The following is a 15,988-nucleotide window of genomic DNA, read 5'->3' on the forward strand; positions in this document are numbered from 1 at the left end:
GCTGGCGCCTGGCGAACTCCATTTCCCAGCATGCCGCGGGCGAGGCGCGGAGAGGGAGAGCTGGCGCGCATGCGCACCGCTCCATTCCAGCATGGCTACGGTGCTGTCCCGGGCGCTGAAGCTGCCGGGTAAGGGGTTTTGCTCCCGCGGTGGGGAGGAAGCGCAGCGCCGGGCCGCAACGGGTTGAGGCGGCCGCTCCGCGACGGGGCCTGGCTCTGACGGCTTCGCGGCTCGCGGGGGTTCCGTTGCCGGGCAGTGGGTGCGTTGCTATGGGGATGCGGCCGCGGGGACGTGGGGACGAGCAGCGCCTGGGAAGGGGAGGGTTGGGGTGAGTGCTGGATGTTATCGCTGTTTTTCACCCCAAAAAAGCAGTCTGGAACGTACGTGTCAGTATAATCATCTGGGTACGTGTTTAAAGGCCGCTTAGCACGTCTTCGTGGTTCCCAGCCAAAGATCTTATGCGAGATGAAAGGATATTCAACAATAAGGGACTGCTGTGTCAGGAACCAGATCTTTCCAAGATAAGGCAGTGAGCAGCAGTCCAACCATTCTTTTCAGCTGGGGTATTAAAAGGCTCTGAAGAAAAAAAACGTTGCGAAACCAGAACTTGAGTTTGCTGGTTGCTGTTGGATGGAATGGCATGGGGCTGGGGACAGTGCCAATGCACCTGGTGGCATTCAGCCGGTGCCTCCTGAGCACCTCCTGCCTCTGGGACAGCCGGGGCACTGAGTAACTGCTCATCTCTAACATCTCGGGGTGTTAGCTGACAGCTGGCTGAATCTGTGCCAGCTGTGTGCCCAGGTGGCCAAGAAGGCCATCAGCATCCTGGATTAGATCAGGAATAGTGCAGACAGCAGGAGCAGGAAGCTGATCATGAGGTCACACCTTGAGAGGTGTTTAGTTCTGGGCCCCTTGCTACAAGAAAGACATGGAGGCCCTGGAGTGCATCCAGAGAAGGGCAACAAAGCTGTGATGAGTCTGGAGCACGAGTCTGATGGGGACCAGCTGAGGGAACTGGGGTTTTTCAGGCTGGAGAAGACAGGGCACAGGGGAAATCTCATTACCCCATACACAACCTGAAAGGAGGTTGTAGTGAGGTGAGGCTCACTCACTCTCCCAGGTAACAGCGATAGGACAAGAGGTGATGGCCTTAAGTTGCACCTGGGGAGGTTCAGGTTGGATATTAAGAAAAAATTCTTCTCTGAAGGAGTGGTGCAGCAGTGGTATAGGTTGCCCACAGAAGTGGTGAAACTACCATCCCTGGAGGTGTTCCAGAACCATGTGGATGTGGCACTGAGGGACGTAGTGGTCATGGTGGGGATGAGCTGATGGTTGATCTTGGTGATCTTGGGGGTATTTTCCAACTTTAATGATTCTATGCTTCCATGATCTCAGTGGGAAGGACTACATGGTGCGTGAAGTTTCTATAGGAAAATGCAAACGAGTGGATGTGTGTGTGTCCACAGGGGAACCATAAAACAATGTGGACATAATCTCTCTTGAGATCTTCATCAGTAGCGTGAGCTGTTTGAGATGTACCATTGAGAAGACTGGTTTGAGAAACTTGCAACTGCAGTTGAGAAAACAGTTATTGTGTAAGTCTTCAGGTGAAATTGCATGTATCACACCCTGTTTGCATGGTGAACTCCTGAAAAATGCAGCTTTCAACAGCAGTGAGAAAGCAGAAAGCCTATTGCTACAGCTGTTTTTCCTGCAGCATCTCATTAAGTTAATTACATCAATATGTGGCAACTTGTTCTCCTCATGGACTTAGAGATATGTCTGCAGTACCCAATGATGGGTGCCTGCCAACCACTGAAACACAGAAGAACAAACAGAAGCCTGGAGTGAGTACAAAGGAGTCTGGAATCAGTATGTCATCACTGAAATAATGCACTGAAATTGCACTTATGTAAAGTCCAAGATTTGCTCTTTTCACTCCAAAGTGAGTGCAAATAGTCGCGTTTCCAGAAAGTCAAAAAGAAAGAAAGATGGCAATTTAATATCTTTCAAGGCACTAGTAATGAATATTTCATTATAAGCAGGACTTGATTCCAACACATCTCACCTCACAGGTGCCTCCTTTCCAAGTTGTAGCACAATTGACCTTTTCTTCTCTGGGATATCCCAGTCTACTGCTGCAGGAGTCCCAAGAACTGCCAGTGCAAAAAGTGCTATCCAGCAAACACACAGAGTATTTTCAAAGTCAGAGTCCATTTTGGAGGCCTACTTCCCTTGAAAGTTAACACTGGGGCATTTTCTCTCTCTTTGATCTTTGCAAATCTTCCTTTTTATTTATTTATTTATTTATTTATTTATTCTCAATGATTGAAAAAATAATAATAATAACCCAGTGTCATGACTGGTAACTTATCCACTGACCACAAGCAACAGTTCCTCTGTTGGTAGCCACAGGCCACTGACTAGGAACTTCTGTTTTATCCTTAGTGTTGTGGAAAAAGAGGAATAGAACAAGTTGTGTCAGGTCAGAAGAGAAGCTTTTTATTTTCTACAACTGCAGAAGAAAACACAGAGCAGTAGAGAAAGTGATGGTTAATGTGAATGCCGTGATGCTGTGCCAGTAGAGTGCAAGGTTTGTATGCACTTAGAGACCTTATGCAAAAGGCAGATAACAGGATGTGAGTTATGTAAGTCTGTTACATGCCGAAGGCCACAGAATGACCCAGGGTCTGTTTTCTTTAGCACTGGATCATGAAGGTTATGCACTGATTGTTATTTTAGGAGATAGGATGAGATTTTGATGAAGAGTCCCTCTCTTAGCATTTTAACTTCCACACTGGAGATCTGAAGACTGCATGGGAATGTTGGATTTTCTGACGGCTGATCATTTAGAACAGAGGTAGCTTTAGCTATCTCTTGTTGGACAAACTGCCTTCCCCCTGCCTGAGCTTTGGACTTGACCACAAAGGAAAGAATTTGACTTCAGGAGCATTTCTCAGTAAATCTTAATTCTCTGAATGGTCTGAGTTGTTGTTTTTACACAGCCTTTACTGCTGTTCACGTCTCATAGCAAGTGTGACCTGAAACTCAGGTGAAGAGTCACATTCCTTCTGCTCTCCCTCCAGCCAGGTGAATCATGTGTGACTCCGCCACTGCACCTCAGAGCAGCCTCAGGGGGCTGAGTTGAGCCTGTCTACACCAGGTCTCCAGATGTGTTTCCAAAGCACCTGCAGTTCATTTGATAGGGGATTTTTTGGCAGTGGGAAATAAGCATTTGATTTCTCTGAAGTTCGATATGCAATTGACTTTCCCACAGTCTGAGTGAGCACTCCAGGATCTGGTTTTAAAGGCAGTGTCTTTCCTTAAGATGCTTCATAAAAATCAGCTGGAAATTTTATGCCTTAGCTAACTTTGCCTTGTGTGAGTACCAGTTAATCTTTACTCGTGTCACAGCTGCTTTCTAGCCTCTAACAAATGGATTGGAATTCTTATCTGGTTCTTAGTGGAGATGATGTTCCTACTACAGAATGTCAGTGGTGGTTGACATGATTGTTGACATTCGCTGCATCTCAGTTACAGCCAGCTCAAGGAGTAGGTAAGCCGTAGTTTCAAGGTTCTTTCTGTTCCCTAAAGATCCAGAGCAAAACTGTACCAAATAAAGCTCATTCCTAAAAGTCAATACTTCTAGTTGCCCTAGAAATGAACAGCAGAGTTCAGTCGTGTGGGTTGATTGTTTAGAATTAAAATAACAAAACAAATCATAGTCTGTCTGAAGTGTAAGCATGCTGTTGGGCTATTGTACTCGGAGCACACCTGTTTCCAAAACTGGGAGCAGTATGGTTAATGTCAGAAATATCCACCTTTGATACAGTGTCTTACAGGAATATACTGTGCCATAGGAATGCAGTATCTTTGTCTGGGTGCTCTACCTTCACAAGGAGCAACTTTCTGGAGTATGTGCACCGGATTGTTTCGGCATGAGTCCTGTGTGGAAGCACATAGTTCAGAAAGAAAGAGTCCAATTTAGACTTTGGGATCTGGTTGGGTACCTTTATTTCCTTCTGTTCACTGTGGCCAAGTTGCTTTGGCTGCTCCATTTGACCTTTGCTGACACTGACAGTTTTTCTTTGATGCTAAAGTAGACACTGACCATCATTTGTAAGTAGTACAGGAAGGAGAAGTGACGGTCCTTTTGTGGGGCAACAAATGAGAAAGAAATGAGATCCACATGCTGCAAAATAGATGCTGGTGTGTTGCACTAAGTAGGTGTTACAGTACATGTGGAACTGTGAGTTTGCCTTTTACAGAAAAAAACAGAATCATTGAGGTTGGAAAAGACTCCAAAGATCATCTAGTCCATCCATCAGCCCATACCCACCATGCCCACTGATCACATCCTCAGTGCCACATCCACATGGTTCTGGAACACCTCCAGGGATGGTGACTCCACCACCTCCCTGGGCAGCCTGTGCCAGGGCAGCAGCACTCTTTTGGAGAAGCATTTTTTCCTAATATCTAACCTGTACCTCTTCTGGTGCAACTTAAGGCCATCACCTCTTGTCCTATCGCTGTTACTTGGGAGAAGAGGCTGAGCCTCACTTCACCACAACCTCCTTTCAGGTTGTGTAGAGAGTGGCAAAGTCTTCCCTGTGCCCCCTCTTCTCCAGACTGAACAATCCCAGTTCTGTCATTCACACCCCATAAGATTTGTGCTCCAGACCCTTCACAGCTTTGTTGCCCTTCTCTGGATGCATTCCAAGGCCTCCATGTCTTTCTTGCACTGAGAGTCCTAAAACAAACACAGTCCTTGAGGTATAATCTTACTCCAAGCCATATTATCTTAAGCAGTAAGAATAACCAAGGGAGCCCTTTAATTTCTGTTCAGTAAAACTTTCCCAGCATCTTAGTGTCTAAGAATGGTTACTACTTGTGTATCTTTGCTAGTTATTTATGCCTTGCATGTATAACTTCAAGCGTCTTCAGACACAAATTAGCTCCTCTTTTAGGTCAGCTTTAGGCAAAGGGAAATGAGACAGATATCTGGGACAACAAAATCCCAACTTGGAATAGGAGAGAGAGAAATAGACTGAAACCTTATAAACATCAGAGCAGTAGCCATGGCTCCATGCCCAGGCTGGTGGTTCGAGGCAGCTCCCTGAGACGTGCTCCTCCCCTCGTAGCTCAGGGCAGTGAGACTGCCTGATCTCTCCTACCCCTGCAAACAGATGGCCCTGGCCTTATGCCATGATATAAGACCAGGCTGTGCACCATCCCTCGTCATGCACCATGTGGCTGGCTTGGGCTAGGGGGAGAATCATCTGTGTGTCACGCATCCATGTCACTGGGGTGTGAGCTGGAAAGACGCCTAGAGCTAAGGTACTTTCTCGTACCACCACCTGTATCAGACATCAGTGCTGTGTTATCTCTCAGCAAGGCCAGGTACAAGCTGTCAGCTGTGGTGGGTGGGAACAGGAACAGAGGGGGAGCACTGGTTTCATACTGTAGGAGCTGGAGTGCTCCTTCTTACAGTGCTGAACCACGCAGAGAAAGTTGTGAGAGCATCTCTCATCTCTTCAGACACCAGAATATATGCTGGTCCAGAAGAGTGAAATCACTCACTTTGCCCTCATCAAGGAGTCGATATCCATTGATAACTTGCCTGCTGCTCTATCCCTGCTATGACCCTTCCTTCTATCCCTCATGAAGCAGGACAGCAAATACAGCACCCAAGAGGTCCACACAGGGGGAACAGGGGAAAAGTGAGTTTCAGAAGGGCCCCCTTGAAGGACCCAGCCTACAAGAGAAGAGAGGTAGTGTTGGGATTAGAGTTTGGCAAGTGCTAAAGGAGTCCAGCCTCAAGTCAGGAGAGTATTGCACCTTAGGCACTCGAGAGGGCTAAGCATGCCTTGTTGTCAGTGTGGCTCACTACAGATCAGGAAAATATACATACATATACATATAATATATACAATATAATATATAATATATACATACAATAATAAAATAAACTGGACAGTCTTTTCTCACAGCTGTCACTTGGAACTTGTGGCGCACTGCAGCCTTTTCTCCACTTAGGTCCTGAAAAAGCAAGGAGTGAATGCTTTGTTGTCTCTCTCCATCTCTTTTCACAGGAAAGAAAAGCCCGGATCTTGGAGAGTACGATCCTCTCACTCAGGCCGATAGTGATGAAAGTGAAGATGACCTCGTACTCAACATACAGAAAAATGGGGGTGTCAAGAATGGGAAGAGCCCCCCCGAGGAAGTGCAGGATCCCGACTCCGATGTGGAAGTTGGGATGACAAAGCAGCACACGTCAGAATGCGCACCCGAGGGTTATCCTGCAGAGGCAGCTGGGGGCTTGGAACAGAAGGCTGCTCCATCCCTCATGCCATACCTGCGCACAGCAGTCTTTTTGCTCACCGTGGTGATCTCGATGATTCTTGTGTTGGTGTGCGCGTTTCTAATTCCCTGTCCCCCTAGGGACTTGCATAACACCTGGAACCACAACCTAGGTCAGGGAGCAGGTGAGAAAGCCCCAGGAACAGCATCTGGCGTGGGGGAGGTGGCAGCTCCCAGGCTGGGCATCGGCGGGAGAGACCTATCTGGGAGAGCCAGCTCAGAACAGAGACCCTTCCTCACCACTGCAAATGCTCCGAGGTAAAAGACAGGAGGCTCTGTCCTGTTCTCTCTTCAACCTGAGGCCTGTGAAATCTGACAGCAGTAGATCACAAAATCTTGTTTCTGTCAACACCAAAAAGCATTTTGATTCTTCTCCCATCCTGCCTTTTTGTCCAGAAGGCGTGCTCTGTTTCAGATGGAAATGCCCACTTTAAAACACAGTGCCTCCCTATCTAGACCCTGGGTTTCACCAGATCCTCCACGCTGAAGTGTGTGGGAGTTTGGGAAGAGAGGGATAGAGGTCTTTATGTCTCCTGACTGGCTCAACTAACCTCATTTCTATTGTCTTGTCCTGCTTGAATCTGTAAATCAACATTTGGAATCTTGTCATCCTGTACAGGCCACTGGTAACATTTCTAAAGTATCTCCCATTCTGACCTCTGCAGTATTGTGAAATAATTTCTGCCAGGTCTAGATATGTCTCTCCCTCCTTGCTTTCTGCCCCAGCTTCCAAATCTAAGCCTGTCATAAGATATGTGACTCCCACATCACCTCTGAAAGTGAATTGGGAAGCAGACATCTGTTTTTTCCCTTTAGCTCCTCTATTTTTCCCTTTCTTTTCTCTGATCCAGATGCTACATTTCTGCCTTTCCATGCAATAAAAGATCTAGCCATGATGGGAGCTGCCTGGGATTGATCATTCCTTAGCAGACTCCACAATTGTTTTTTTTGTGCCAGCCTTCTACTCACAATGCAGAGAGCTGGCTGCGTGGCTGCTTTGTCAACAGCGTGGTTCTCTGCGACTGTTGTAGGTGGTGTGTTATCCCCATTGGAGCTTTGTGATGTGAATGGTGATGGGCTCCCTGACATCCTCATCGTCTTCACAGCCCTGATGAACGCCAGTGTCATGGGTAAGTTCTTCTACTCTCTTTCCTGTACTTGTCAATACAGACCTTTGGATATTCATACAATGGTTGGGAAAAGTTGCTGTCACTGTAAATCCACTGTGGTTTTTTGTTTTTTTTTTCCCCACTGAAGTGGCTATTGTTCTGTCTGTGCTTTATTATGCTGTTTATGCTTCAATACTGGTTTGCAGTCACCTCTGTCCCTATACCACACCTTGGGGTGAGTCCATCTCTCTGTCCTGTATTTGTCCATCTCTCTGTCCCTGATCTGCAGGCAGAGATAAAGTGACAGAAAGCACTTCACTACAAATAGCAGGTAAAAATAAGGTGTCCGTTATTTTTTTCACTTCTCAAAAGCTGCTTCTCAAAGCCCTTCACTAAAAGACTCAGTTGTTCTACCATTGTAAAGGCAAGGAGGTAGAAGTCCTGTAGAAATAAACCTATAAACAGAGAGAAAATTGTGCAGACCAAGTTTTTAAGAAATACATGAGAGACTGTTGATGTGAGAACTGTATTCAGTTTGTGGAGGTTGTCTTTCTGTTCTGTATTTTGCCATTGTACTTATTTTCTCTTTCATCACGGATGTGCAGTTTTTAGCATGCTCCAAATGGAACTAGCCATACCTAGCTGCATCCTGGGCTGAAGCTGTGCTAGGAGACATAAAGCAGACAGGAAAGCAGGTGTAAGCACATCTCAGTCCTATACCCAGGTAGCTGGACATCAGCTCTCCTAAAGCTTGTGCTCAAAGTCTTCACATGATGTCTGATAGAGATATTCTTGGGGTATGAACACGATGGACTAAGCTGTGACATTGTTAGCTGTTTATCCAGATTGTACACACTACAGCTGTGAGCTGCACTGAAGAATTAGTTCTTGATCACTGCCAACCCAACAAAAAAAATTTATGTTGAGACAACTCTTTAGCATAAGCCATATGATTTTCAGTTTGACAAGTGATTAAGTTTGATTTAGAGAATGGGCTCAGAACCTCCATGTAGTCAAGTCATGCAGAGTGTTGCCATTAAAACAGGAGCCAACAGGAACTGTTGTTATCTTGAAATGTGTGGAAGTTCATATCCTAACTTATGGTATGAAAGGTAGAGATTACAATTCTATATAAGGGCAGGCTGAGCTAAAAGTTGCTGGTATTTGAAATCAGAGCCAACAGTCTATTGATACAGCATGGGGCACCTTTTCTCACTATTATTTTGTGCTAACTGGTGAATTAGAAAAAGACCCTGAATTACACCAATTTGTTGCATTCAATCTATTTCTCACAACAACAGTGACAAAAACTGATTTAAAATACAACAGAAGAAACTCTCAGATTGCCAATCACCTGCTGCTGCCAAGACAGCCCAGGCCTTCCACGTGAGGCAGCAGCTGCCTTGGGAATTACCTAAGGCATCTCCTCAGTGGTATCCATTGGCCTGAGGCAGAGGGCATGAGAAAGATCAGTCTGGTTTAACAACAGAATGATTCAGCACAACTAAGCAGGTTGTCCCCAGAAGGAGCTTGGTTCCTCTGTGCCCACCTGACCATGTTTCTTGAAGTTAGCTCATGTCCAGCCACCAACTTTGATTGTGCTGTTGGCTCATAGCTTAACTTGTCTGAAGGTCACCAGTAGGTTCTGCTGGCAGAAACACTAAACCATAGAGTGGGATTTGAACCTTTGCTTTAAAGCAGTGTGGATAGAGCTGGCTTGAGCCACTCAGCTCCAGGAGCTAGAACTGGAATTCAAGCACAAGTACCAAAGACAGTGTAGACATAGCCTTTGATGGCAAGGCATTTTACTCTCTTCCTCCTGTCTCTTCCAGGTGTCTCTACGCCCTCTGTGACTGTGGTAGCCCTTTCTGGTATGAATGGCAGCACTTTATGGTCCATCCAGCTTCCAGAAGAGACTCGGAGTGTGCAGTGCAAAGGGCTGTCACTGGGGTCACCAGCAGAGCCCGTTTGCCTTGTGACAGGAACAGCTAAATTCCTCAGCCTTCTTAGTGCCTCCACAGGTAGAGTCAAGTGCTAGCTTGTTAGAAAGATGCTGCTGCATTTTCATTTTCTTTGAAGGGCTAGTAAGCATGAATGATTCAGTGCTGGCTCTTTGTAGTGGCTGTTATTAGTGACACACAGGGAAGGGTCAGAACACTGACGTTTTTCAAGTTATAAAAGGTAAAAGAGCATTCAAACCTTTGATGCTCTCTGGTAGTATCTCTATCCTACCATTTCAGAACTACTCAAAATATTTATCTTGTCCTATCATGTCTCCATGGCACAAAAGATATACAAGATGTGTTTTCATCAACATGTAGCTGTTAGTACAGCTCTGCACCTAACTAATGGCACTGAGAAGCTGAACACCAGTCTCAGAGAAGTTATGTAAAGATGTATGCTACAGCTAGACAAGCTTTCAAATAAATTAGGCCCATAAGGGAATCAATTAGATATGAATGAATGCTGCATTTTTAATCGCTGTGCTGGCAAAAGAATTATGGAGAAGTAAAAGCATCACATTTCATTTTGTTGGGGTTTTTTTTTGAGTGTTTATCAGCTAATCTGCAAAACAGGTTTTACTGAGTTTCCAGCTGGGTCCACACTGGACTGCTGAACAGTTTGACATCACGTCTGCTAACATGCATTCACCCTGAGGAGGAGCGAGCATGCTATACCGGAGTGGCTATTTGCTGCTGGGAATTTAATGGAGACACAGATTTGCACTTTGAATATTAGAACTAGCCATCTGTTCTCCTTCCTGGCATCCACCTACAGTCTGTACTGCTGACTGTGGAAAGCAACTGCTGTTCTGCAGAGCAGCATTCCTATTTAGGTTCTCCTTCCAAGAGTGAACCTCAAATATGCCCTGTTATTTCAGGAAGATTTTTGGGCTCAGATCTGTTTAGAGAGATGCAGAGAAGGAAGCACAACAGAACAAAGACACAACTCAAAGCCAGTCTAAAGAAGTGCGCTTTGCTTCCCACTGAAGCTTGACCCTGTATGCTTGTTTTTTGTTTTCTCAGGGAATAAGGAAAACAAGCTCTTCTGCTCTCTCCTTCAAGAGGGTTTTGTAGAACTATTTGGGAATGTCCTCTGGTTCCCCAAGGTCTCTTTCATCCTTTTCTTTCCATAGGCAAAACCATCTGGACACTGAACTCCATTCACCTTTCAGATGGGATCTTGGCTGCACCAGCTGCAACTCTTCCAGATGTAGATGGAGATGGTATTAGGGATATTGTTGTTCTGGCCCTCAAAGAAACACAGGTACAGCATGTCTGTGCTCAAGATTAGAAAGGATCTTGACTATCTAGAGGAAGATTGAGGACCTCAATGTAGGAAGGTTATAACAGGAGATGCAGGAGCCCCTAATTTTTGTTCCCTTAGATTTGCTTGAAAAGCACCTTGTTTCTTTCAGTGGGTCAGAACAGTGAGATCAAGCAATAATGGCACTACCTGCATTTCTTATCAGCTGGAAATGAACAAAAGGGTTATTATTTATCCCTGGCTGAGATTTGAGAATTGTTTCTGCTCAGTGAATGCCTGATTTGAAGTGACTGTTTAGCAGCTGTATAGAAAACCATGTTGAGATAGACCACTGGAGAAAAGAGCACTCAGCTGACCTTAGGTAATAAATAGTTGTGTGATCAAGTGCAGATTTCCTCCATGCTCATCCCTCCCCGGAATTCTAGCATTACTATTCTTAGAGGAGTTCAGTTTTTTGAAGTCCCTTCCATCTTTGATACTTTTGCAGACAAGAGAAAAGCATGAATGTAAGAATCCCAGGAAGCCAAGCTGAGCAGAGAGACCACTAGCTAGACCTTGCTGTGGGGAGAAAGCAACAGAGCTTCATGCTGTGGTACCAGGCAAGATTCTGAGAGCACAAATGTGTGAAAGCACTGCCAGAAATCTCTACATCTCTGTCTTTGCAGCCTGATGTGTTTTTCGTCTTGGTGTCAGGAAAGACTGGGGTTGCTTTGGGCGGGCCTGTGAAGTACAACATCATTGGAGAAGGGAAAGTAATTGGCCCTCAAGTCCATATCACCAGCCGGGGAGCCATCTACATCCTGTTTGGTTTTGGTAAGATGCACCTTGACTCACAAGTACTTCACCTTTCTGAAAAAGAACATTATTTTTACCTAAATTGGCTTAGAGTATTCCTGGGATGTCTCTATTATGTCTTGCACTGTAAAATCTGGGAGCAGAGGGCATGGAAAGGAGTCTTACTGCTATGCAGTGGAAGAGTATCAATGTCTGCTAGCCTGGAATACCTCTAAGTTTCTCAAAGCCAAGTTTGCCAATGGTGCATCATGCCAAGGAAGGTGCAACTCTGGGCTTTCCTTTGCGTTCTGCCGTAACAACAGCAGTCCAAAGGACCCTCTTTGTTACTATGAAATTAACCTTTGCAGTCAGGACTCTTCATCTTTACTCTTTCTGGCAGGTAATGTTCAAGCAGTTGCCCTGAGGGATATCTTTACCCAAGCCAGAAACCGGGACAGCTTTCCTATGATGCTGCATCAGGAGGAGCCAGAATGGGAAAAGCGCAGATCTGTAAACCTGTCAGAGCTCATTGACATTTACAGGTAGGAGACAAACTTGTAATCTTGGTTCTGCTGGAAGGGGAAGGAAAGATGTATACCTTCTTGCACTCCTAGACACAGTTCTGTCCTTTCCATTTCTGGTTGTTAACAATACTGTGGAGTATTGTAACCAGTACTGACAAATTGTGGTCAGGATCAGTCTTGATAGGAATAAAAGGGAACAAATATGAAACCCTGCAGCCCATGCTTTTTATAGTAATTCAAGACATTCAGAAGAGCATAGATCTGAACTTAGGCCAGTTAACTAAGAAATAACAATGTGAAATTAACCTCAGTCACTGAAGAAAAGATGAACCTGTTCAAAAAGAGTTCAAATCTTAGATTGTTGGGTGGACAGGCAGGTAATGCTGAGATGCTTAAGTAAAGCCTAGGAATCTTCTCTCTGCTTTCCATTTGTCCCAGTGGGGGTGTTGACTTCCTGCAGACGATAAAGGCACCTGACACAAACTGCAGCAACCTGCTCATCACCACCAAAGAAGGCTTGATTCTACTGCAGGGACAGGACCTCGAGCCCCGCTGGACCTTGGAAATTCAGAACATCAGCAGGTTATCTACTGGGAACATTTTCCTTTCTTTTTTATTTCTATACTATTTCCTACTTTTCACCTTTAAGTGCATGTGTTCCTTAGAAAGCAATCAAGAAGAATTCTCCATGTCTGCAAGGAAACCTATGAGCTGGAGGCATATGTGTACATTGATGCACAAACAAGGAGGGCAAGTGGAACAAAGAGCAGAAGGCTCAAAACCTTTAAACCTTTAGAATGTGTGAGTGATGATAAATCGTAGAATCATGGAATTGTTTGAGTTGGAAGAGACCTTTAAAAGTCATTAATCCAACTTCCCTGCAATGAAAAGGGACACCTACAGATAGATCAGGATACTCAGAGCCCCTCCAGCCTGACCTTGGATGTCTCCAGGGATGGAGCATCTCTCTGGGCAACCTGTGCCAGTGCTTCAGTATCCTTATTGTAAAAAAAACCTTTTTTTCCTCATATCCAGTCTAAATCTCCCCTCTTTCAGTTTGAAACCGTTTCCCCTTGTCCCATTGCAACAGACTCTGCTAAAAGTCTGTCCCCTTCTTTGTTCTAATAAACGGCTTGATACAGATATCCAACATAAATGTCTTGACTACTGTGGCACTGGAGCTTAGGGGACTTCTGGTGTGTGATTCAGCCCGTCTGCTGTCCACAGCTGCCAGTTGCCAGCTCAGTGGAGAGGAGCAGGTGCATTAGTGGTGCTAAGTGTTAGAGGTGTCTGAATATGCCGCGTTGATCTTAATCTTCCTTGAAAGCTGAAAATCAGCACTCTGATGGCGGTTTGCCATCTATACTAAATGTAAACCTTAAAATAATATTTCTCATCCTCTGACTTCACACATAAAAGTTGAGCAATTTGCTAGACCTAATGGGTTGATAATAACTGGCAATTTCAGCTTTTTGAGTGCTAAATGTTTGCAAAGGGCAGCTGGGCACAGTTGAAGGAAATTATGTGGGAAACAGATTGCTAGCTCTGCTATCTAGAGGAAAGAAAGCAGCTCTCACCTCCGTGTTACCCGCCAACAGCTTCTATAGGAGGAAGGCATAGAATCTTCATTGAGAAAAAAAGATCATCTAGATTTGATACTCTTACACTATGCCCAGTCTTGAAGGCTGGTGGGTGACATAAGCAGTGGCTTTAGGAATGAGTTATGGCAAGTTGATCTCAGTATGGGGAAAGGTAGTGAGTTAAAAGAGTTTTTGTTCCAGAGTCTTCAGATTTCTGGATATGGGTCAAGTTTGAAGGGTAAGTGTATGCTGACTAAACAGAGTCAGTTCACAGATGCTATAAAATCAATAATATATAAAAACTTCTAAATGAACCAACTAATTGGAAAATTTGTAGGGATTCAAATCAAGAAGTGTTGAAAGATGCTTTTGTTCACTGAGTCACAGAATAATTGGGATTGGAAGGCATCTTTGGAAGTCCTCCGGTCCGAGTTCTGAGGTGTCACCAAACAAGCTTAAACCCAGGTCACCATCAGACAGAGTATACTGACCCAGTTGAGACCTCCCCTTTCCCTCAGTAACCCTGCTCCAACCTCTGTCTTGCTCTAGCCAAGCAGACTAAGTCTGTGCCTTTGGGTGCATTCTCAGATAACAGCCTGGCTTCTGCAAGTGTGCTGCATTTCTGGATAGATTTTGACAAGATCCATGGAAGACCGTGAAGGACAACCAGTAGTTATAAAACAAGAGTGAAGTTCAGAGACCATGAAATTGTGTAAGCATTTGAAAATTGCATTGTAAATGGATGTTTCAGATAAGAGAGGATTAATTGCTGGTTGCTGTGGGGATTAGTGTTAGGCAGGAATAATTACTAGCCTTCTGGTTCATACAAGAAAGTGCCCAGGGGATTTTTCAGTTGATTGGTAGCATCTAAAATACATATGTCTGCCTGCATTCAATGTGTGGAATCTGCCACTGACTGTAGCCCACCAGAAGTATGAGAAGTGCCACATCAGGAGAGAGTTTAAGTGAATGCCCTTAGAACAGAATAGCATACTGCTTCTTTTTGGTACAGGAGATTTTTTAAGTTATAGGAACGTGTCTTGAGACTGCCTGTAAATTATTAGCTGTGATTGCCAAAGGTATTTAAAAGTGTATTATGTTAATAATAGAATAATAGAATTGTAGAACTTTCTGAGTTGAAAGGGATACCCAAGGAACATCAAGTCCAACTCCTGGCTCCACAGAACACCACCCAAATATCAGACCATATGTCTGAGATTGTTATCTAGATCTTTCTTGAACTCCAGTACCGCGGGGCCATGATCACTACACTGAACAGCCCGTTCCATGCCCACCGCCCTGTGGTGCAGACCCTGTCCTTGACCCCCAGCTGCCTCTTCCCTGGCACAGCTCCATGCCGTTCCCTCGGGCCCTGTCGCTGTCACACAGAGCAGAGCTCAGCGCTGCCCCTCCGCTCCCTGTGAGGAGCTGCAGCCGCCATCAGGCCTCCCTTCAGCTCCTCTGCTCTGTGCTGAGCCAACCAGGGGACCTCAGCTGCTCTTCATATATCTTGCCCTGTAGGCTTTTTATCATCTTCGTAGCCCTCCTTACAAGTAGCCCTCTATACAAGTACAGATAATCAAGTCACTGCTGTGCTGTGGCATTACTCTTAAAAAGCCATTCTGGTCTGCACATTTTAAAGTGGAGGCTGGAAAATCTGGAGAAAAGAGCTGGAAAAATACTTCAGCATGGAAGATTTAAGTTAGTGTGCTTAGATGATGAAGCCTGAGAGATGAGTTCATGTGTGCATGTAAGTAACAGGAGCTAACAGGGATTTTAATCTTGCTATAGCAAGAAAAGTGCTTTGGAGCAGAAGCTGCTCATGTCCCAGAAAATGAAAATGCAGCCATGTTTCTGACAATGAGATTAATCATTAGAACTGACTGTCACAAGAAGTGATGAGTTTATCTTGTCTTTGTATTTCCATAGCAGTCTCATGGCTGGGCACATCTTGCCAAACTCTGGTACTTGGTTAACTGGATAAAATACAACAGTGTATCATAAACAAAAGGAGGAAGGGCATGCTCTGGTCATCTAGCCTTGCCCTATGAAACTGTGAATTCAAAGAAATCATGTATGCTTCGTAGGCCCAGCTGTGCTGAATTTAGGGAAGACAGAGGTTAGACTCAGAAAGCCAAAAGCAGGTAAGAGACTCAGAAAGCCAAAAGCAAGTAAGATGGTTAGAAAGCAGTTATAATAACAGTTATTAAAGTAATAGTGTTAAGTTGCCCAGAAGGGAGAGGATAAAAAGGAACTTTTTTGAAAACTGCTTTGAGCAGGAAGTCAAATCTCTTGATGAATTTTGAAAGGTTTGGGTAATTTTTTATGACTGTAGCAAAACTGAACAGATTCTCATGCTAGGGAAAGAATAATA

At 44.8% G+C, this 15,988-nt stretch overlaps 1 protein-coding gene across 2 annotated transcripts in view; it reads left to right on the top strand.

Moving 5' to 3' along the window:
- Positions 1 to 15,988, top strand: part of FAM234B (family with sequence similarity 234 member B) — a 21,301-nt gene continuing 5,313 nt past the window's right edge. The window contains exons 1-8 of one of the 2 annotated variants that reach the window (XM_003202213.5): positions 1 to 128; positions 6,093 to 6,485; positions 7,392 to 7,490; positions 9,302 to 9,490; positions 10,606 to 10,736; positions 11,402 to 11,549; positions 11,911 to 12,052; positions 12,473 to 12,616. In XM_003202213.5, the coding sequence (XP_003202261.1) occupies positions 92 to 128; positions 6,093 to 6,485; positions 7,392 to 7,490; positions 9,302 to 9,490; positions 10,606 to 10,736; positions 11,402 to 11,549; positions 11,911 to 12,052; positions 12,473 to 12,616 (1,283 nt within the window). In that variant the 5' untranslated portion in view covers positions 1 to 91. Of the gene's footprint in view, positions 129 to 6,092; positions 6,619 to 7,391; positions 7,491 to 9,301; positions 9,491 to 10,605; positions 10,737 to 11,401; positions 11,550 to 11,910; positions 12,053 to 12,472; positions 12,617 to 15,988 lie in introns of those variants that run through there. The other variant, XM_085224796.1, reaches the window with a different exon arrangement.

This window comes from Meleagris gallopavo, chromosome 1 (genome assembly GCF_905368555.1).
Source record: "Meleagris gallopavo chromosome 1, MGAL_WU_HG_1.1, whole genome shotgun sequence".
NCBI classification, from domain to species: Eukaryota; Metazoa; Chordata; class Aves; order Galliformes; family Phasianidae; genus Meleagris; species Meleagris gallopavo.